Raw genomic sequence first — 24,204 nt, forward strand, 5'->3', positions numbered from 1 at the left:
GTCATTTTACAAATTACATTGTAATTAAATATACCTGTAGTTGTCTTTAGGATCGGAGTTATCATTGTTGCCTGGAATGCTACTCAATTCCAAGAAGTTATACAAACATGTATCTCAGGGTTCATATATACTGTAAATGGACAATGCTTCAGAATAAAACGTCATAAATAAATAATATGGAGTAGTAAATAATAATGTGTTTTCATTTGTTCAGGCTTTTCCTTGATTTTCTGGAACTACTGTTGTGTTATAAGTTTTATCTTGATCTTTAAAGTGTAAACTTTATTGAATATTGTTTTGATTGTTTAAGCGCTTTTTGACCCTGGTCTGGAAAAGCGCTATACAAATAAAAATTACTTACTTAATTACAAGCTCATCCCTTCAGTCAACTTAATCTACTCTACTTCTACTCAACCTCATGTCGATTAAGGGGTTGGGATGATATTCAAGTAAACTGTTGATTTTTAGAGTTTATTTTTTAGACAAAAATGTTTGTTCATTTTAATGAAGCGACTGGAGGTCAGTTGGTGTTGTCTTCATCTTTGTCCAAAACGACATTTAAAAACACCCATATATGTATATATTGTAGTGGCACCATCGGATGTTTTGAATATGGAGACAACTTCAACTGTTCATTAAGATGCTACATTACTAGAAGAACTCACATTTCTCCGATCCTTAAAACTCTTCACTGGCTTCCAGTTTCTTTCAGGATTAACTTTAAAATTCTGGTTCTTACTTTCAGATCTATTCATGGTCAGGCTCCTCCTTACATCACTGATCTGATCCAGCCTTACACCCCAGCTCGGGCTCTGAGGTCTGTGGATCAGAATCTAATGATGGTTCCTCGCACACGGTTCAGGACCAGAGGAGAGAAATCCTTCCAGGCTGTTGCTCCTAATCTTTGGAACGATCTTCCTCTCTCTTTGCGCTTGATGGAGTCTACTGACTCCTTCAAGAAACATATTAAGACGTTTTTATTTGTTCAGGCTTTTCCTTGATTTCATGGAGCTCCTGTTGTGTTATCAGTTTTATCTTGATCTTTAAAATATATACTTTATTGAATATTGTTTTGATAGTTTAAGCGCTTTGTGACCCTGGTCTGGAAAATATATAAATATATAAATAAAAATGACTTACTTACTTACTTACATTAAAATGGATGTACATTTTTGCCCTTAACTCTAAAGAACATTTATGTTACTCTAAAAAATAATACTAACCCTTAATCGAGGGAGATTGTGATTTTTTTGGGGGTGAATTATCAATGTGTTGTTCCTCTTAAAAACGCCATCTGCACAATATAAACACCAGGATATATTATCATGGACTATAATGTATTCTGACAGCTGTGGTTGACCAACTTGCCTGTCAGCCATGGTGTTGTTCACCAGTGGAGGGTCAGTGGACACACAGGTCACACTATGATCTAATAAAGACTGCTGGCAAAGTCACCGTTTTAGGCTCGTGAGGGCCACAATCTTTTGGGTTCGAGCGAGAGAGAGAGAGAGAGAGAGAGAGAGAGAGAGAGAGAGAGAGAGAGAGAGAAGCCATGAATCAAACTTGAACCTATGAAGAAGAGAAGGCGGGCACTAGGACCACGCGAGCTCGTAGTGAGCCGGAGGGTGGAGACGCGACCAGCGAGGGAGAGACTGGTGAGACCAGGATCCAGACCAGCAGAACCTCACATCCCAGCGCGCTCTGGACTCACATGGACAACACACCCCGGCAGGTGCCCATGAGTTGAGTGTGTGTGTGAGTGTGTGTGTGTGTGTGTGTGTTACTGATCTGGGTCATGCGGACCACCGGGGGAGACCAGCACACGTCCTCGGCAGGTTAAGGTGCTCCTGGGTGGAGGATCTCGCATCATCACCAGAGAGAGAGAGAGAAGAAAAAGAAGACAAACCCTGCGAGAACTGCGGGATTTCTCCTTTATTTCGTCTTCCGTTGACAAGTTGCTCCAGTGTTCCTCCTCCAGACCTGATCCAGGGTCTGTCCAGCGCTGAGCGGATGCAGGACCATGGAGCGGAGAGACAGGTCGCCAGCAGGTGAGAGTGATGCTCAGGTGATACTCAGGAACACCCCTGGGCTGTCCCGGGATCTGTTGGTCCTGGACGAGTTTTAGCCTTTTGTTTACTTCATTTGGAACTTTCTGACGGCCTCAGTACCAAATAGATGTGTCGAGTTTTGGTAGATTTTAACGTTTATTTGACCTTATTTTCTTATTGTTTAACTAAATGGATGTGGAGATTTTATATATTTCTTTATTTCTATATATATTTATATTAAACTGTTAATATATATAAGAAAATATAAACCTGACAAAAATATAAACCTGACAAAACGACTAAAAAAATAAATGCTATGATCAGTGTGTGTTGTGATTGGAGTGTGTCACGAGATTTTATTGATGTATAGACTATATTATATATATATATATATATATATGTATATATATATATATATACTGGCATCAATGGTTAAGTCGTCTGTTAAACAATGTGATCACGTTAATATATATAAGAAAATAAATCTGACAAAACCACTAAAAAAATGCTATGATCAGTGTGTGTTGTGATTGAAGTGTGTCACGAGATTTTATTGATTTATAGACTATTTTTATATATATATGTATATATATATATATATACTGGCATCAATGGTTAAGTCGTCTGTTAAACAATGGGATCACGTTAATATATATAAGACAATATAAACCTGACAAAACGACTAAAAAAAAAAAGCTATGATCAGTGTGTGTTGTGATTGAAGTGTGTCACGAGATTGTATAAAAACCTTCTGGTGTGTTAGGAGGGGGTTCCTCCTCATAAATTCATGAACACATCATCACTGATTCACTTTGAGTCCAGTACGAATCATGAGTCGATCAGAAAATGTGCCACACACTCCTTCAGAATATTAAAGATGGACTCAGATCAACGTCTATGTTTGAAAAAAAATCTGCCACAATGTCAGATGTCATATAGACACAGAAATGAGAATATATTGGGTCCACGATCTGTGTCAATATACTGACCTATATTCTGAAAAAGAGACATATTTTTTAAAAACTTGCAGATGTCGTCAGGTTAGATGGTGAAAATGGGTCACTTGCATTCCCCCTCATGTCGAGATTTCCAAGTTGAAGCTGTCATCTCACAGTGAAAAAAAAAGACTTGTTTTCCTGAGCAAAAACATAATAGTACCTTTTCTCATGGAGCCCGACATTATCAGCATGAAAACAGCTGTCTAATGATAGCGCTGTCAATCAAAGCCATGTGGGGGTGCTGTCACGGAGACAGAAAGAACTTCGTATTTGCGGCTTAACTGACATTCTCATCCTCTCAGTCCTTTAAGAGACACGTTGATGTTGTTATCCAGCTAAGAGTTTCAACAAGATCAGGTCTTGCTTAAGATTGTTTTAAATGAATTATCAAACACAGTGCTGAGGGCCAAATCTGGCCCACCAAGTTCTTTTTTGTGGCCTGCTTGATAGTTGACCGAAACTTAAAGTAGATTATTATTGACGTTGACCTTTAAATATGCAAGTTTTTTAGATAAGATAATGGACTTCAAATGACAGGAAAACTGATGTACATGTTTGGTATAGGAGAACAAACTTAGAGATAGTTAAGATTGAGCCTCCCAAAAGCTGGAGACACTATCGTAGACAGACTCGTAGTTCCTGTTACAAATAGTTGAATTAATATACATTTTGTTTGGCCCTATCATCTCTTCTGTTAAAGGACTTTGAACCCTTGTGTGATTGAGTTTGACATCCCTGTCTTACACTGTTGGATGTGTTGTAGAAATGAATCCAATGTAGGGGGAGTTGAAGGTAGTGATGGGTTGATGAAGCTTCATGAAGCAGTGTCATGTTGTTTAGAGGCCAGAAGGTGGCGCATCATTTTAAAAATGACGTTTCAATAGAACAGTTGTTCAAAACAAAGAAAATTAGAGCAGAGACCGCCATCTAGTGGACTCTGAAAATAATGACGAAGCTTCATGAAGCTTCATCGTACCATCACTAGTTGAAGGTAAGCATACTTTACTTAAAACCTCTCATAGATGACAGAGCTTCTGGCTTGTCTTCTCAAGACCATCATCAAACCATTACCTAGACTTTCTTTGTGGCTTTTGGCTCTGATTTTGTTGTTGTAAAAACCCACTTTTCCTTCCCAGAACTCTGGTCTCACACTTGACAATTAACCTTTCTGGTGGTCTCGAATAGAATCACATGATGTGCAAGATAATTGAGTCGAGAAAGATAGATTCCTAGTCATTCCTACAATTAAGAGACAGGTATCACTACTGTACACGTTTCTTAAGTGCAAATAATTGAACAGTATGAGATGATTTACTGCAGGTTGTGTTGATCAACAACAACAAAGTAAACAAGTATTAAGCTACACACAATGAGGACGGAGAATATACCAAAAGTACAAAAATTGTGGTTCGCCTGTAATGAGTACAGTACATTGTTCCAACCTACTTGTTTAAAATGGTACTAAACCAAAATAATACATGTCATATGAAATCAAAAAGTTTAAAATTATCTTATGTATGTTTGCAGAAGTCAGCTGAGCTGTAACAGCCAGTCAGACCAGTTTGACACTGAAGCAGATAAGAGGGTGTTTCTTATTAATATTCTGTCCACTATTTATCTTAAGTATACATAAGTAGACTTAAGGGACTACTGTTGAGTAAACAACATTTTTTATTTTTATAAAAAAGGAAATATGAGTTTCTACTCCTTTACCAATATTTCATGTTAATATTTACTTTCTTATGAAGACTAGTGAATAAAAAGACTTTAACAAGTGGATGAAAGAGGTTATGAGGGTGAACTATTCAACTGTGGCGAGTGTTTGCTTCTCATGAGTCCGTGCACATGCACACGCACACACACTTACACATACACACACACACACACACGCACACACACGCCGATAACACCTTGAGCACACTTTAAATTGAACAGTCTGAGTCGCAGCAGCTGTGGTGTTGCTCGCGGCTCCGGCTCTCACAGTCACTCGATTGATTGAGTTCAGGGGTCGTGTACAAATCACCACCATGAGTTATGAGTCGTGTGGACGGCGAGCATGAAATGGAGAGTGGAGAAAAAAAAACCCTGCGGTGTCCTTCTTAGTGCTGCGGCTACTTCATTAAGTTCTACCCCCATTTGGACCAATTTCCTGCGCTGATATAAGAATCACATTTCCTCATGAATTTGACTTCAAAGGGACAGAGATGATAGCATGTGGTGCTTCAGCTCGGTCTCATTGGATTTCACTAATCCCTACTTGTGCCCCCCCCTCACTCTCCTCCAGTCTGTCTCACTTACAAACACACACACCAACCTTCAGATTGACTGGACTATAAGTATGCTCATGTGTTAAGGGGTTCTTCTTCTCTGTTTGTCACGTCATGTTTTCTAATGAAATCTTATTTAATTTTCGCTGAATATCGGCTCGAGACTAGACATGCCGAGATGCTGTTGTTACGCCAAAGCCAGGTATGTCTGACGTTATCCCAAATATACATACAAAGTGATTACTCTCTGGCCTATTTTTAGAGAATGGTAGCAGCAGATTATTTACTGCTTGTTTTGGCCCGAAGCTGGCGGATCTAAGCTCATGACAGCGTTGAAATAATGATTCAGTTTGAGCTGGAAAAGCATTTAGAAAATAATGAAAATAATATGAACGTCAGGCTTTGATCTAAGGATGCCGTTATTGGTTGGTAAACATGATCTTCTGTACAGAAATTTGGTTAATATGGGTCACCTTGACCCATAGATAGGGTTAAGACACAGACCATGTGAGGGATGCTGTTGTAAGTTCTGTATCACACTCATACTTTAAGTCCCACGATGCACTGCAAGAGTTGACATTGTCGCAGGTTTTAAATGATACATGTGTGGCTGTACTTCGTGTCCGTCCCTGTGTGACTGTCACGGCGGATCAGAAGAAGTGGGCTGCAGTTTGGCCGGAGTCGCAAACAATGAGCGTCAGATTAGACGCCTGAGAGATGACAAAGAACAGCTCTCCATGTGCAATCACCGTCTTATTCTTTTCTTCCTCGGCTCGGGTTCTAGAGAGAGACATCATCGTTCACATCCAATCTCAGCCTCTTCTTTGGATTCCATTTAACCTCGCTTCATTCATTTCTGTGACTTTGGTCATCACCGCAGGGGGCAGGTAGCTGCCAGAGTTTCCACTGTAGACGGTTTCAGCAGGTGGTAGCACTACATGGCATCAAACACATGCAGGGCGTGATGTGAAATGAAAGGGATCCTTGCCAAGGATGAATGCACTCTAGGTCTTCTACATATGGCCAGTCGGGCAGATCTGAGACAGAATGATTTGTTAAAAAGGAGTGTGGACCATGAGTGATGGGCGGTCGGGCCACCGTGAAGAGAATCCATAAATCTTAACACAGCTATAATAGAGGAACTCAACACATTACAACCCACTGTCACTGTAAACTGTGCTAAGCTGATTCATTCAGGCTGAGTTGGGAACAGAGTGTCCTGAATTAGCTGATTCCCAAGAGGAAAAACAACCAAATAATAAAGGGATTGAAGGGATTCATGTTTATTCTGACCGCCACAAAGAAATGGAAACCAGGATTATGTTTATTCTGAGGCAGCCATCAGTTTTTCTCAGTCACACCTCTCTTTTTTTTTCACCAGCAGGTCGTTCACAAAAGGTCTTTACTAATAATAACCAGAGGCTGCGACAGAGAGACGTCTATTAGAGTGAGTCCCGAAGAGAGGCTTTTCTTTTCCATCTTTAGGAGACTGTTTACAGCTAGAGGGACAGTCAGGAGCGACGAGAAGAGAGATAATACAGTCTGGATTCTATATGGCGCTGGAGGAAAAAAAGAGATTGCTACTTTTTGTTTAGCAGTGAATAATTAAGCGACGGCTCATTAAAGCCATTCTATGGTCGTTATAACACTAGAACAGAATATTAGATTTTGATCATTATAGTTATCGTGAAATGAACCAATGTTTTTCTAGTGGTTCTGGGTCAGGTAATGAGTGTTCAATATGGTTGTTTTCTCATCTTGGTGCTTGGTTTTGTTATTCTATTTCTTTTGTGTGTTGTATTATTTCATTCTTATGAATTAATCATTTTCTGTCCTGACACTTTGAAAATCCTATATTGTGTTTACAACACTTGCAACAAAAGTTTCTGATTCTGATATAGTACGCCAACCTTGAAAAAAAAGTCTAATGTGATTATTTGCTAACAAGTGACTATCTCTATACTTCTTACTAGGGGTGTAAGAAAATATCGATACAACGATATATTGTAATATTTTTATTCCTGATACTGTATATTCAATAGTATTCTATCGATATTAAGAAATATGCATATGGATATTGCAAAGTTGAGATTTTTAGTTAATATTTTGAGAAGCACTTTCCTACAAGCACTTTCACATTTTATTAGAGAAAGTATATACTCATTACTTTGTTGTAAAAGCCCGAAAAAGTGTTATTTCTTTAAAAGAAACTATATATCGTTGTTCCTACAGTATTGCAATATGTCGTATCGTCACCCATGTATTGTGATACGTATTGTATTGCAAGATTCTTGCCAATACGCACCCCTAGTACTTACCCTTCCAGGTAAAAGTTGAAAATATATATTTCCTGAAGTAAAGGCGTTAAATGTATATTTGTTTGTGATGAGATCTTAGTCTTAACCCTTCGGTCATGTAAAATATGTCGACATCTCTGGGAACCCTCTTTATGTGCAATTGTCTGCTGGCTTAACAGCAAGAGGAAGCACTTTACAGACTTTAGCTCCCACATCAAAAAGTGGCTTAGTGTCGTCCCTGAAAACTGATCCAGTCGCTGCTGAGTTCTTGAGTGTTGCTGATGTAGTGATTTGTAGCAAGAGGAAGGACGATGATGCGAAGAAGCTGCAGCGTTGAAGGTATATAAGTAGCAAGACGTGATCTGCTCACTTTGCTACTTTTTTTGTTTCCCCCAGAGAAGCGAGATGCACATTGTGTACGAATAGATATGTTGTGTTTGTGAGTGAGATTAAACTGAACAAGTGACTAGTGATGGTAGTGGAAACATGTACGGTAACTGTAATCAGCATACAGAGTGATGCTCACAAATCATGGGCGGTGAAGAGGAGAGTGCAGGCGAGGTGGGTGGAGATGTTTGTCATGCTGGGTCTGTGACTGAACAGTTTATAGGGCAGTTGTTGGACCTGCCTTGATGGTTTAGAGCAAAGGGGGCTCTATACAGTGGCTGTTTTAAGGGACCGTCAAGCGAAAATAAGGAGGGATAAGTTAATCAAGTAAAAAGAAAAAAAAGGTGAATATGTATTTAAGTATTTTATATACATTTTACTTTTTCCAAATATTATTTTGTATTCACTTGGATCTTTTTGAGGGGCAATAAATACCAAAAAAGAGGACAAAAGTCCTAAAACAAAAACATTATAGTAATATTTAGGGACTAGTAATGCAAAAGAATAATCCACAGCAAAGGGGCCACACTTTGACCAGGTCTGGTTTAGAGAGACACAAAGACAGGAAGTCAGACTTGAAGAACCTCAAATGTTCATTTCACATTCAGTTTCTTCTACCTTAGCACAATAATACACTAAGTTTGATGAAGAAACACTTTACAAATGACTAAAACAGAATATTATTGTAAGTATGGAAGTATTACACAACAGAGAGTGTGTATTAGCATGTACAAAGTGTAAAGTCTTGGCCTGTGTTTGAGGAGATGAGTCGGCATCAGAGACACAAGCCTGTATTGAGCAGTTGTGACTTCACGAGTGTAACAAATGGTCACAAACAAGAATGTCTTTTGTTGTGTTAGACAAAGATTATCTAATGCTGCCTCGTCAACAAAAGACATTCAACCATAAGCCAGGGAATTTTCTTCATGTTCACTCAGGCAGCACCAGGGGGACGTAAAGCCTGTCTGTAGCAGAGTGTTCTGTCAGATCCACTATTGTCCCCTGCTGTCATCATGTACCCATGACGTTACTCCATCGCCTGGCTACTTCGCTCCCTCATGTCCCTGCCATACAACAACAGGTGAAAGAGCATGTTGCTTTGAGGAACAAAAAACGTTGGTCGTTTTTTGCATTACTCAAGGTCACTAGGTAAATCTTTTCCAATCAGAACATTGCTTTAATTTAAACACTGAGCCAAGATCTGCATAAAGAAGCGTAATCTAAAATATTGCCCTCAAAAGGCAGAGCAAGGTACTGCATTTCTTTTCAACGTCAGATCCTTCTGGAATTAAATCAAATAATCACTGAAATAACTTTGAGATGGAACACATTTCTCACAGGAAATAACAAGTCAAATTAGACAAAAATAGCCAGATTTCACAGGGAAATCACACAAAAGTCTATAAACATTAAACAACAGAATATCAAACATTTTTGAAAAAGATGTTCAGAAGAAACTGCTGGACAAAAACCCAGCCTGTGACCCCTTCTCAACAAGAATTGACCCTGCCAGTTGAGTTTGAGACCCCTGAGCTACAACTAATGTTCAGAGCTGGTCTGGATCTGATGTGACCTTCATGTATACCCCTCTCATCCGGGACACCCCCTTGTTTCAACAGTTCCCGTCCAGTAAGAGACTCAGATCGATACGGACCAGAACATCACGGTTCAAAAACTCTTTCTACTCGTCTGCTGTCTGGATCATGAATAATGTTTAATTAAATATAATGTATTTACTTTTATTATTATTAATTATTAATTGTGTATATATATTTATGTATTTATACAGTTATATATTTATTTATTTATATAGTATATATTTACATTCCATTCAATTTTAGTTAATCTTATTTTACTGTATTTAAATTTATTATATTTTATTAAATTAACAACACTGGTAATAAAAGATTTGATTCTGATTCTAAAGATCAATGTGTTATGTTAAAAAAAAAGGACCAGTGAGAATACTAAGCATTTCTCCCCTGCAGAGTGACCTCAGGTATCTTTGTAATTTGTTTTACCAAATGCATCGTGACAGTAATTAAAACTCCACGGTTCGCGCCTCTTAAGCGACTCCACAGCACCTGCGAGTTAGAATCTGCTGCTGCCAGCACCTTCCAGCCGTGATACCGCAATTTGGGTTCTTATTTCTAACCTCATTGCAGCTGGATGGAGCGTCTCCCCAACACTCGTCATATTTCAGGGCTCCTAATCCACTTCAGCGGCAGGAAATGAGTGCACAGCATCCTGTTCGGTTTAGTGGGGGAGCTTTTGTCTTAGTGGGAGCCGAGTAATGTGATTAAGATTCGTGCTGGAGTGCCTCACATTCAGCTCATGGAGATGACTGGAGAGGGTGGCCATGAACCAGGCTGTCTTTGCTTTGCCCAGTCTTGACTAGAACAGTGTTGGGGGGGGGGGGGCAGTGTGTTGATCCCAGTCCACATCAGTCAGTCCTGCTTGAATATTTACAAGAAGTGAAGTGAATCCACTGTAGAATAGTCTACTGAGGGACCAGCTGGCTGGAGGCTGTGTACAGTGGGCACCGTCTTACCGTCTTATATAACCATCTCCATGATAAGAAGCTGAAGTGCGATGTACACACCGTCCACCCGGAGTGTGTGTGCTTATTTATTTCCTTCACCAAGATGGTGAGTCAAGAAAAAAAGGTTGCGAATGGTCACATCTTATTTTAGTTTCTGCCGTGTAACGGCTATATTTGTCGAGCTCTTCCCACAAGACAGGATGCCCCAAAAACACCCAGAGAATAGCGTGAGAGAGAAAGAGAACATCTCCTGATGCTCTGGTTTCAATGTAAGTCACAAAGTTGTTGTTTCGGCTCTAAAAACTAAGAACCTTTCCCTGGAGACAGAAGAGCACAGATCAAAGTGGTGAATTGTGAATGAAGGCTTGAAGCAGCAGAATGGCTTGTTCTTTTCTTTTTTTTTCTTCATGTGTGCATCCTGTGATGAGAGGAGGCACGAAGAAGGAGACAGTGGAAATGTATTCAATTATCGGAGAAATCTTCATTTCATTACGAGGTCCATTTATGTCGTACACGTTATGATGTCGTTGTCGGGTTAGTCATCTCTCTGCACATTAGACTCGCAACTATTTAACCATTTAAAACATTCCTTTTGAGTTTTCTTAAATTTAAAATTAATGAAGGTGTTCTCTCTCCTGACACTTATCCCCTTATTTGTGTCAAGGAACTGGAGCCGATCCCAGCTGCTCAGGGCGGGAGGCGGGGAGACCCTGAGTAGGTCACCCACCTGGAAACTAAACCTAAAAGTGTGGGATAACTTACAAACTATTCATAGATTTTAAAGGTTTCCTCATTCACTTTGTTTTTTAAATTCTTAATCATTATGTATTTATTTATTCATTATTAACCTTCATTTATACAGTTAACCTTTCTTATTGGGACCCAGGGTCTCATTTTCAAGAGAGACCTGTTTCATACACAAAAGACGTATAGGAGACACAAACAAAATACAAACAGAAGACAATACAGAACATAAAAATAACATGGAATTGTGCAGAGTAGTAAGTGCATGTGTAGACCCCCACATACTGCCTCATCAGCCTTCCTATAAGTCATTTAAAGTCCTTAAAGGAACAAAGGTGAACAGCTTATTCTCTGCTGAAGCATTTACTTGCCAAGTTCAGTACGGACTGAGGGGATAGAAAGGGGGATGAAGTCCATGGATCGGAGGCTGTGATCAGACTGTTTCCTTGTCAGATATGAGGACAGGATTTGATGATGGTTTTACGACTGACTTTGGGTCACAGCGAAAGCAGCTTTTTTTCCAATCCATTTTTTCTATAGGTAGATAATTGTTTTTCTCTTTTAAAATAGTTTTTCTCTTTTTAAAAGTAATTTGAACTTGAAAATACTTAATGTTTGCTGCTGTTTGAAAAAAATCCCATCAAAGTATCTTTTTTAGCCAAATGTAGTTTATTCATCACAGCACAGGCCAAACAGTGCAGATTGTTAATGCAGTCAAACAACAGTAGAAAGAGATGATCTATGGACCTGCATTAGAGCATGCATGGAACTAAAAGCTGTCATCTTTTTCCATTTGTTGAGTTTACTACCTGGACCTATTGATTTCTCCATCCCCGTCTGCCAGTAAGTGCTGTCTGATACCAGACATCCGAGCCGCTGAATGCTGGATAAAGTGATCTGGTGTGACGGCAGAGAGTCCAATACATTTGCTGAGATCACTTCCCTCACTCCACATGTCTTCCCTGAAATCTATCGTATGGAAATGAGTGTGTGAAAGCTTTCCTGATATAGTTTTCCTCAGGGAGACGCTTAACAAACAAGACGATAAATGTATGGATACATATTGACACAAACTCTCAACAGATTTCCTCTTCTTCCTCAGTCTGCCCCACGGAGTCAAGGCCAGCCTGTCACTGTCTCCGACCGGGCCGGGTCGGGTTGGCAGCGGCGGCGGCTGTGGAGGAGTTCCAGTGGAGGACATGCAGGCCCTGGCCATCACCTCGCTGTCAGCGGCAGACGTAGCCAAACAATACGAGCATATCCGTGAGCTGGGGAAGGGCACGTATGGAAAGGTGGATCTGGTGGCGCACAGGACGCAGGGTGAGTGGGTTTGTGACTTTTACGTGTTAAGACATCAATAACTAATAAACAACTTTGTCAATATTGTTATTGAGGTTTATAGTTACAGAAAGAACAGATAAACTATAGGTGTCTAAATCGAATTCACTGTAAAGGTCACAATATCACAATGCAAGTATATGGGAAATGATAGTGTTGTATTTCTGACTAGATATCCTTATATTTACTGTATCATATTGTGAGCTTAATATTGTGTATCATATTATAGGATTAGTGTATCATCTTTTTCAAACATGCATATTGATACTTTAATCATTCATATATTTTAAATCCTGGCTTAATTTAAATTACTTTGTTTTAAAGGTCAAGTAAAAATAACATAAGGGAAATTGTTTATTGGAGGTACTTTATTTGATCAAGTGTTTTTTCAAGTTTTGGCAAAGTCAGAAAACACACAGAACAAGTCTGTTGAAGCTTCATGAAGCAGTGTGATTAATTTCAGAGTCCACTAGATGGTGGTCTCTGCACTATCTTCCCTTGTTTTGAACAACTGTTCTAATGAAAAATCACATAATGTTGAAACTGATGGCGCCACCTACTGACCTGTAAACAACATGACACTGTTTCATGAAGCTTCATCAGACCATCACTACACAGAACTCCACACTGCCCTAAAAACATTCTCGTTCATGCGGCACAGTTTTCTTACCAAACACTTCAATGTCTTTTGTAATTTGTCTATTTTCTAAAGGTACCAAATTGGCCCTAAAGTTCGTGACCAAGAACAAGACGAAGCTGAAGAGTTTCCTGCGAGAGTTCAGTCTCACCGGCTCACTCAGCAGCAGTCCTTTTATTATCAAAGTTCTCGATGTGCTCTTTGAGACCGAGGACTGCTATGTATTTGGACAGGAGTATGCGCCCGCTGGAGACCTCTTTGACATAATTCCTCCTCAGGTAATGTAAATATCGTCCACTCGACAATTTAGCATCCAATCACGTTCAAATGGACCAGTTTTAACAAGCTCTCTCACTCTTTATTTTGGGGTTTGTTTCCATGCACAACTCTGAGCTGGTAAATAAATGTTGATGTTAAAATTATAGTTTAGGAGTTTATAGTTTCATGATTTGTCCCCTCTAAACCTACATCAACTTTCAGTGTAATCATCTGGTTCTCTCCTCGTCCTGCAGGTGGGTCTGCCCGAGGAAATGGTCAAACGCTGCATGCAGCAGCTCGGCCTGGCTTTGGACTTCATGCACGGCAAAAGCCTGGTCCACAGGGACGTCAAACCTGAAAACGTACTCCTCTTCGATCGAGAGTGTCGCCGCATTAAATTGGCCGACTTCGGCATGACCCGACGCGTGGGCTGTCGCGTGAAGCGGGTCAGCGGGACCATCCCGTACACGGCGCCGGAGGTGTGCCGGGCGAGCCGATCGGAGGGTTTCCTGGTCACAACGAGTCTGGATGTGTGGGCGTTCGGCGTGCTGATCTTCTGCATGCTGACGGGAAATTTCCCCTGGGAGGCAGCGTTGGCAGCGGATGCCTTCTATGAAGAGTTTCGTCGATGGCAGAAAGCGGGGTGTCCTGCGGGAACTTATCCATCACAGTGGCGCCGCTTCACAGATGATGCCCTGCGCATGTTCCAGAGGCTGTTAGCCGCCGACCCGGAAAAACGCTGCGGCGTCAAGGACGTCTTCTGCTTCGTGAAGTACGAGCTGGTCAGCGAGCTGAGGCGCAGGGCGTCTTGCAGGGCCAAGAGAAGCGAGCGCTCCAGCTCGGGGGTGTGCACCGGCAACTGCACCTCCTCATCTTCTTCCTCGCGATCCTCTCAGAGACACCCCGAGCCCTCGACGCCTCCTGGAACTGCCTGTCTTCGGCCGACACCACTCAAACGAAGCGTCCTCTCGGACCCGTTGTCGCCCAGGGAGGAATCTGGGCCGCACCAGTCGCCGGGGCGAGACAAGAACAAAAGTCAAATGGTGATGGCGACTGCCATAGAGATCTGTGTGTGACTGATGAGCTGTTAATGTAAAGCCCTGGAGACGCAGAAGAGGACTGAGTGTATCCCAGGATCTGGCTCTCGGTTGAGATTAAAAACACATCTATGTCAATCAGAAGGCACTGACCCGGACAGCTCCCTGGCCTGTGCGACGTCAGCGATTTGTGACCAAAGACTTTGTCTCGAGCAGAGAGGTCCATCAGATCGAGGAACAGCACCACCATCCTGCACATCCAAAATGTGTTTTCTTGCCTAAAGACACTTGGTGCTATTGATTTATCAGTCCAAGCTAACCTCCACATCCTTTACTGTAACTCCTTATCTGCAGCAGAACCACACAACAAAACTGTAGATGTCCTCCTTAACTTCTTCTTGGCAGACATAAGGCATATTTATGGTAAGAAACTGTCGGGTGTGTGTTTGGACCCAAGGACAGTAGGCTTTGAAACTAGGGACTAAATGTTGCCTCATTGGCCTATTGACGTGAAAAGCAATGTCACATAATTGACAATATTGCAAATGGTGATGTGCGCAGCGAGAAAAAATCTCACTCTGCCATAAGTACGAACTAGACTTTGACCAGATCAAGACAGAGACAGAGACCCTCACAAAAGAGATCAAATTAGAGTTGATTGATCTCTATGGAGGGGACTGTAAAGAGACGTGTCAATGTTTGTGTCATAAATAACTGGAAAAATAATCCAGTTTAATAATGCTTGAGACCACTATTGTGGCCAAGACTGGCAATATTAGACCAAGACTGGCTTTGCCAGTGTTTTAAGGGTACCCTGGAAAACCAGACACATTTAAAATTGACTTGTTTTAAGTGATTGCAGAAATTATTTACTTTGTTTCCTTAAGGCCTTTTTTAAGCTCTGACTAACTACGGTAGTTGCAAAGGAAAAGTCTTTCTACTAATCTGTTAACCCTTGTGTAGTCGCTGACCCAAAAGCAATACAAGGGATACCACAAACCCATTTGTTTTCGGGCCACCGGGTCACCTTGACCCAGAGATAACACAACGGTTAAGAGGTTTCAAAAAGCAGCGCCAGTTGTTTTAAGTCATGCCTCTTGTTAGCATTACGCCTTTTGAATGCACAGAAGAAGTACAAGGTTGATCTTGAACAACTATGAAGGAGGTAAAATACTGCTTGAGGATAATTATCCACCCATACTTGTAAAACTTGAGCTGGACTACTAGTTTTTTTTTTTTTTTTTTTGTATATTAAGAATAAAGACTTTTATGTAGCAAATAGTACTAAACATGTTGTTTCATGCCTCTCGCCCAAGAGACTGCTTCGAGCGAGGCGTCACCTCAGGACTTATCAGTGACCAACTTCCCTTTTTGGCGAGACGACGCAACAGCTTTTTGTAACGTTCTCCATGACATTTTCCTCCAGCGTCACACAACAGACTACAGGGATCGTGGAAAAAAAGTGTCAAACAAAGAGAAGTCTTTGTATCCTTTCTTTCTGCCTACTGTGTGCGTGCTTGTGTGTGTGTGATTGTGTGTGTGTTTGTGTGAGTGTTACACTAAAGCACAAGGGTTTTGTAAAAGAATGGAGAGCACCGTCCACTTTGTAAATACTTTTATTTATTGTATATTTCAAGTTGCTATCAGGTAGTTCAGTGATGTAGCTGTACTCATTTTCTACAAGAGATTAGAAGGCAGTTCCTGTCTCACTGTATGTAGCACACACACACATATATATATATATATATATATATACATATATATATATATATATATGACAAGAGTTCAAAGAATGTCAGAGTTATATTGTTATATTCAACGCAGATATTTTCTGAGGTAACACATCAGTGTCTCAGTCTTTCCTTTCCGTTCTTTGAAGGATCATCTCCCATGTGACACTTCTTAAAATGATTTAACATTTGATTATATGGATGTAATTTGTAGCTTTATAAGCTGAATCCATCAATCCCCCTCTTTCAATTTCATTCCTGCCATGCACCTTTTCTTGACACGCATCCGTGGAGTGGCCTGTGTGTGTGAGCTTCTGTCATCCCGTCAGCCAAAGAATGATTCTGACCAGCACCTCACTATAATGAGTGATTATAAAGAGAAGTCGGGTTTTCACTCCACCGCGTCCACTTCACCGTGACTCGTCCTCCTCTTCTGTTTGTGTGTGAGACTGTAAGCTCCACTTGGTTATTTCCAAGCTTATCCTCCAGACTGTCCTCCCAGTTCTGTCGCCATGGCGACGCTGTCAGTGCTCCACTGGTTTCCCTTCTCCTTTTCTTTAAGATACAGTCCAATTAAACCCCAAACATTGCAACCCGGTCACCAAATTCTCTCGACAGTCACGTCTCCAAGAGTAAAATGTATCTCATGTTGCGTCCCTGGTCATAATCATTCTACTTCCTGCTACCTATTCATGGACTTGATTGAGAATGAAAGGCTTTCACTGAAATCATGAGTTTGTCACTGGCTGAAGGGGGTCCGGGCGTGATTGGACTTCATCTTTCTAATCACACAGACGTCGAATGTCCTGGATTATCTTCCGCAATCATGCGCTTTTCTATCATCTTTTGATTTTTTTTAAATCTGTCCGCGGAGGAGAGAGTCATGAGCCCGACCCCGTCTTGAAGACATTGCAATGACGGCGACACCAAAGAAGCTGGCGTCGCTGCTTTAGGCAATCCACGCATTAACCGTACATTCACACAATCTACACAGCCTGTGACACAAGTCACCCTTTGTTGAGGAGGACAATTGTTCCACTTGTCAGCAGTCACGTGCGCGTCCTGGCCGACGAGGGTGCAGTTGCTACAGTTATTCCCTGGGCTGAAATGTTTAGTGAGTACATTAGCAAGTAAACCTGAGTAAGTAAGAGAGTAAAATGATTCATACGGATTTGTAGTTTGACAGGAAAATGGATTTATTGCTGAATTCAAACCTATAAAATCTTTTCTATCACCAGTACTTTTTATTATAGTATCAGAGCCCGGTATAAGTAGGTGGATAGTTTTAAAATTATTATAGTGCAGTATTTCTTCTGTTTAATGTGCAGGCACGTGCAAAATTCAGAGTTCAAACTTCAATTAATTTGAACTGGATGTTGAATTTGAATTACATGGAATTTTTATTGCTGACAAAAGGAAGAATTTGTCTGTTGTCCCCTTGCCGGTCAATATAATTTTGTACTCCTCTTTGTAAACCAATTCAGGTCTTTAATTTTGTCAACAGAAAGGCATGTAAAACATGTTCTGAAAACGATATTGAATATTTGAAAAGATTAATACTTTTTTTTCTCAATGATCCATCATATGAAAATTCATTTTATTAACTGTTTAATCCCTTATGGGGTCTCTGGGTGCTGGAGGCTATCCCAGTTTTCTTCGGGCATGAGGCGGGGGACACCCTGGACTGGAAGCCAGGAAGTTGAAATGTTTTTTTTGTTTTTTACAAATAAAGCCTGTGTTATCAATTATCGAAAAAAAAAAAAAATAATCACACACGTTCTGGAATATGACAAAAATATTAATTTAGAACATCATGGAACTTGAATTCTACTTCCTGTTTGGAAGACATTCTTAAGTCAGTTATAATTCTTGCCCATTCTATTACCCAGATTACAGTGTCAGCCATGAACATAAAGTACGTACTGTCAGCAATATTTCTCCACTGCCATCACTGGTAGACCTTCCGCTCTGATTCATTATTCAATCAACGTTAAACATTGTCCTTTTTAAAACTACATTTTCATTAAGACTAGTCTGGAGATCCTTTGTTATATTTCCAGCACTGGACTCTTATCTTAAGTGTAAAATTAAATCACATTCTTCCACGTTCATCATCATCCATCCATCATTGTTCCGGATGGAAGTCCTGTCCAACAACATATGTAAATAATGAACGTATTGTGTCTTTAATTAATCAAGAGAGATGGCATAGGAAAATGTTAATATATGTTGAAATAAAACTATGAATATACTATCCATGCCTCTTGGGTGTTTCTGAAGTGGCGAAGGTTGCGTCACGTTTGTGTTGAAGGTCAGCTGAGACGTGACTGACCAGCAACCTCTGCATGCATTAAAATAGTGTTTTTTGCCACAGAACGACACTAATAGGATTTTCTGCCATGAAGGAGTTGAGGGGTCAGCGAACAGCCCTCTCAGCAAAGTCAACGGATGACGCGACCGTGTTTGGACAATGGTGGTAAACTGCTGTGAATCTGCGGCTGAAGAGAGATAATCAGTCCAGACAGTGCCGGAGAAGACAAAAGGTCAAGCAAGACAAGCAGAGCTGGTGTCGAGAGTGGACGTCTGCGTGGCCTCATGCTTCTTAAATAGAAACATGTACCATGAATAATGCCTTGTTTTAATCCAGTCGCCGGAACGACAATTATGTACATCTGTATTAGAAGTCTTTTTGTCATTTTTGACTCATTCACTCTATTTAAAAATATAGTTTATCTCGTTAATTTCTCTTTTCATTTTATTGCTGCTTTCATTATTTTGTTCTTTCTTTCTCCGTATCTATTCGCAGTTATATATAATTTTTAATTAACGTATTCTTTTATTTTTTTATTTAAAGAAGCAATTCTCTTCCTCAACGACAGACCCTTTGTGAATGTTCCTCGTCCCTCATATTTAATTAAAAACATGAATCTTCCACTTATCAGCCGGAGCACATGCACTGGTGTTCAGGACGAGAGTTTAATGAAGGAGTCGGTGACAATACCAGTCACAGCTGCACATCTGGACCATTAAAAATAATGATTTTGTTGTCAAAAACTTCCACCTCTAGTTTCCAAAACAGAACCAGGACTAGATCCCCGGGTTTATGTCTTTTTCTCCCGAAAATTATCCCAGTAGATGTCTCCAATAATCTGTAATATTAACTCAATCTTTGGATGTTAAAAGGTTTTATGCCACATTGCAAGATAGTTGCATGAAGGAGTCTCAGAATGATCTTTGCAGAATACAGTGGTCGTTTGTTATGGTGTCTCATAAACACTAATAAATCTGCCAACCGAGAGGACTTTGAGTGACAGGATGACCATTAAATGTCCTTCATAATGTCACTGTAGCTAAAGCTGACAATTGCATGTCTGACCACTAATAAATCACAGAACATCCCGACAGCTGCACCAGTGTACAGGGAGAGAGGATGAGGACATAATGATGGTGACTTATCCGTCATGTGAACAAACATTTCATGATATGCTTAGAAAAAATGTGTCTCAGTTTGTGTCTAAATCTGCTGCTCAGGAAAATCATGAACCAGATCTTTAACTAGATTTGTTTAACACATTAGATTTTCCAACCTTTTCCTTGTTCTTTGAAAATATAATCAATTATGTGTTTCTTTCTTAAACCCATTTGGAATATTCATCACAATGCATAACATTATTTCAGTTCATCAATTTATATAAAGAACAGTTACTACTAGTGCTACTTTGACAGTGTGCACTTTGGTTGGGCATCATCCCACTTTTCTAATTATATTTTACCGGATTAAAAGAAAAACATTTCTGGCTCCTTTACACAGGAGATCTTTTGATCAACACAACTCACTCTCTTCGTTTTTACCTCGACCTCGACCCTGTATTTGCTTGAATTTACCAAAGAAAAGAATGATAATTTCTCGTTTACATTGGGTCACGGTCGGATTTTATTCTTTTTCCTGTTTTTTTGAAGACCATTGTTTGACATTTATTCATATTTTCTGCTATTATGTTTTGTGTATTTATTGTTTCTTGACTTTGAATTGATGAACATTTACAGATAATGCACACAATCAAAATGATTGTATAATATTATATTGTGTAATTTGTGTAGTTTTTTTTAGAAATGTATTCTATTTCAAGTACATTTTTAAAAGCTATATAAATGATAGCACTTGATAAAGTTATGTCTGAGTCTTTTGCTCTCCTGGACTCTTACTAAATATGGGGGCCACAAAGTATGACCCCAAGGGGACGCAAGTGTGAGCCCCTTGTGAAGAAGAAGAAGACCCTTTATAAGAAAACTCTGCATCATGAGAAAAAAACTAAAAAAAGACGAACTTAAATCATTATAATTCAACTATTTATGAAGATATTACTCGAAATCTTTTTCGCACTCATAGCAAATCATCAAGACTTTACGTAACAGATGGACACAGACAGAAGCCATGGTTCTGACTTAAATAGAATTTTAATGCAATGTAATAAACATGAACCTACAAACACTGCTTTGAATAATACATAAATATGAATTATATGTAGATGTACTCTCCCAAAATATGACCCGTGTAGGAAAACACACAGGCTGTGAACAGTCTCCCACTATGTGTTGGTTCACAGATGGAGAACACTGAGTGTGTATTTACTGGATCTTTTAGAAGAACAGTAAACAGTGAAATATTGCAGCTGGTGTGTGTTTGCAGAAACCACCTTCTGTGGGTTCCTCGAGCATTAAATATGCCAAGTAAGAAGAAAAACAAGTAAAGGAAGCAATTCTTCTGATAGTAAACAAGGAATTTAACACATGCAAACACGTTCCTCCAATCTTGTCAAAATCTGTATCAGAGCTCCAGCGTCACCTCGTCGTCCACTGCAACCTCCACATGATTCACCGCCAACTTGTCAGATGCTCCGTGAGATAACCTCCCATTTTTACTGTGAGGTTTGCAAACAGCTGCAGGCGTGACGATGAAGACGAAGATGAGATAGTCAGGGTTCGTGTTTACAGCCGGGGTGAACCATGAATGCACCGGCGGATCATCACAACAGAGTCTGCCCGAGACGGTCGTGTCACTGCAGGGACGAGAGCGATGGAGGGATCGGATGCGATGTGTCAAGTGGGACACTTGGGTTTGAATCACATGATAAACAAGAAGATAAAATCAGAGCGAATATAGCAGAATCAGTGCAGCTCTTTTTTTTTAACACAATCCACTGCAGATGTTTTTCAGGTCATCATAAGCTCTGCTTGTGTTGCCCGAGGGGACGCTGGTGAATTTTGTCAGTCCCAGACTTTAACTCTAAGACTGTGTGTGGTGCTCAGCCACCATCGCTATAGCAACTGAGATTATCCCGGTTTAGAACTGGTCGGAAATATTTTTTCAAACAACAACACATTTGTTCTTGTGATGTTTCAGACTCAGAAAACAAATGTTTACAGTGCTTTTTACTCCAAAATATTTTGAAAAGATTGGCATGAGTTGTGTAGAACGTATCTCATAATCCTCTGATTACATTGTGTACATTTCCTGGAATACTTTTTAACTGTATTGCTTAAAATACCCCTTCTTACCCAAAATACAACTAATTTTCAAATAGGAAAATGAAATATATTTTCTCACTTGTCATTCTAAATGACTGAGTGAAAATTCATCTTTTCCCATCCACTTTCTGCACTCCTACCCTCTGCCTAAAAAAGTCTGGGTTTGAACTTTAAAGTTCAGTTTGTTCACAACGTTTTGAACATTACCTACCCCGCTTTTAAAGCGGGCATGGTATGATTTCGATTGGTGTCACTACAATAATACAATGTGACGAATGCGGGTCTTTGATTTCACTCATATATTCAATGTCGAGAAGAGCGCAGTGGTCAGTGGCAGAAAAAAACAATATGCCATTGTTACTGTCCGATTATTCCAAGTATTTAATGGATGGGGACAAAAAAAAATATGTTTCAAGCACATGGCAAAAAGTATTATTTCATAAATTTAATTTAAATCCAAACTACAATAAAATAATATCTGTGTATTTTTAATTGAGTTAAAACGTATCAGATACTACCACACAATCAAACTCCTGATGAACACTGTGTGTAAAACACTATCAGCAGTGATTCGTTAACGTTTTAAAACTAAATCAAAACGGTAAAGAGTGGGACATTCTGACGACTCATAATAATAAAATCAATCTCTATATTTATCACCCAAGAATGTACTTATTAAAGTTCATGTATATTTCAGTGGGTGGCCATTTTGTTAGCCTGGTGCTGTGTCTCAAATCGCATACTAGCGTTAGTATTTTTAGTGCGTTAGTGCGTCTCAATTCTTAGTATGCGAAATTTAGTGCACCATGCACACTAAATTGGCGTACTAACACGAGCATGGTTCGATGGACACTAACCACCCTAAAGGGCAGCCATCTTAAATACGTCATATATATATATATATGCATATATATGCATATACTTACAGGTGTATTTTCATTAGCAGTAGGAGGAGACACGTCTTCGGTGCTGATACCAGCTTAAATATCTCGCGAATATTTGGATTCTCATATTCTTTCTTTATTTCTTTTTCCAAAGTTGCAATACGTGCTGCCAGCAGGTGTCAGTGATAGCGTTCAAACAGCTGGTTACAACATCGTTAAATAGAAGTAGAAGAAGAAGCTGTCACCTCAATTCCTGTTAGTGTGTAGCAGCAGTGTTTTATTTGAGACATACTATCTGTGGAGAATTTGCGTACTAGTTAGTATGTACACTATCCTGATGCATACTAACTTCTAGTATACTAAGAGAAGTATGCTATTTGAGACAGAGCCCAATAGTCCCCTGATAGACGTTTCCATTTACCATCATGCAGCGACATCATGATGCACGATCACAGTTAAGTTGCAGTTCATTTCCTCTTCCTCATTCAATGAGATGCACCACATTCCAGTCATATTTTTCCAAAACTCAGAGGTAATATTTTATGTTTAAAGATATACAATATTGTGCAGGAGCTATAACAAAAATGTCGAAACAAGAAAGTAAACCAAAATGTTTTCCATATAATTCAAATGTATTTGAACAGTTTATGTGTGTGAGTAATTATCTGGTGTTGGACTAATGATCTGTCCAGGGTCTCCACTGCCTCTTGTCCCAGGTACCTGGCTTCCAGATGACAAAAACAAATTAAAAATAGTAAACAAAAAGAACACTGACACAACACAGAAAAACCTCAGTCAGTTTAATACTTTTTCACATACATAGAGGCAAAATTGACTTTTAGTAATGACTTTATTGGTTCAGTTTAGAAGTTGACTCCATTTGAAAAGTACACAAACTATAGATACATTAAATTGAATAAATATTTGACTGAACATGTTTAAACCAACTCTCCTTCGAGCTCAGAAAGAACAAACTCCACACAGAAACATCCATGTTCTTTCGAAACCTCGAAGCAAAAGGTCTCTTCGTTAACATCCAGTTGCCTACACAACCATAAATGTTTCATTAATATATGCACTTTTATTAAACAACACATTGATCTTGGAGTCTGCTGCTGATTTAATGTGTGTATCCTCGTCACTACTGCCATCGTGTTGCTTTATTCATCTTCCAGTCCAATTCTTGTTAAAATGTGAAGGCAGCATGTGGACGACAGACGTCCGTGGACCGCCCACCAACATCTGTCATCTCTTAATGCTTTAATTCTTCGAGCTCCAAAAATCTCCCCTGTCACACACAAATCCATCACCTTGTTGTATCCCCGATCTCCTAGACAACATCAAGTACCTTGTCAACCAGCATGAATATTCATCCAGCTTTTCATTTCTATTTTTACGAGCCGCGTTTCCACGGGGTTACAGATGCACAAGTTAGATGATTACATGCCTAAAGAACTGAGAAAAAAAAGAGATAATGAGAGGAGCCTTATGTAACCCAGAACTCACTT

At 39.7% G+C, this 24,204-nt stretch overlaps 1 protein-coding gene across 1 annotated transcript; it reads left to right on the forward strand.

Moving 5' to 3' along the window:
* The first annotated feature begins 1,693 nt into the window (after positions 1-1,693).
* Positions 1,694-18,473, forward strand: sbk1 (SH3 domain binding kinase 1). The gene is made up of 4 exons (XM_087794238.1): positions 1,694-2,048; positions 12,386-12,603; positions 13,334-13,536; positions 13,771-18,473. The coding sequence occupies exons 1-4, from the start codon at positions 2,011-2,013 to the stop codon at positions 14,590-14,592; spliced, it is 1,281 nt and encodes a 426-aa protein (XP_087650364.1). The 5' UTR covers positions 1,694-2,010; the 3' UTR covers positions 14,593-18,473.
* The last annotated feature ends 5,731 nt before the right edge of the window (positions 18,474-24,204 follow it).

The sequence above is a fragment of the Callionymus lyra genome, chromosome 6, assembly GCF_982586985.1.
Source record: "Callionymus lyra chromosome 6, fCalLyr1.hap1.1, whole genome shotgun sequence".
NCBI lineage: Eukaryota > Metazoa > Chordata > Actinopteri > Syngnathiformes > Callionymidae > Callionymus > Callionymus lyra.

Excerpts from the sequence above, each read along its gene's own strand:
- sbk1 (XM_087794238.1), top strand. The coding sequence starts at position 2,011 with ATGCAGGACCATGGAGCGGAGAGACAGGTCGCCAGCAG. Across the intron at positions 12,604-13,333 it reads GGTGGCGCACAGGACGCAGG|GTACCAAATTGGCCCTAAAG; the intron begins GTGAGTGGGTTT and ends TATTTTCTAAAG. Across the intron at positions 13,537-13,770 it reads TTGACATAATTCCTCCTCAG|GTGGGTCTGCCCGAGGAAAT; the intron begins GTAATGTAAATA and ends CTCGTCCTGCAG.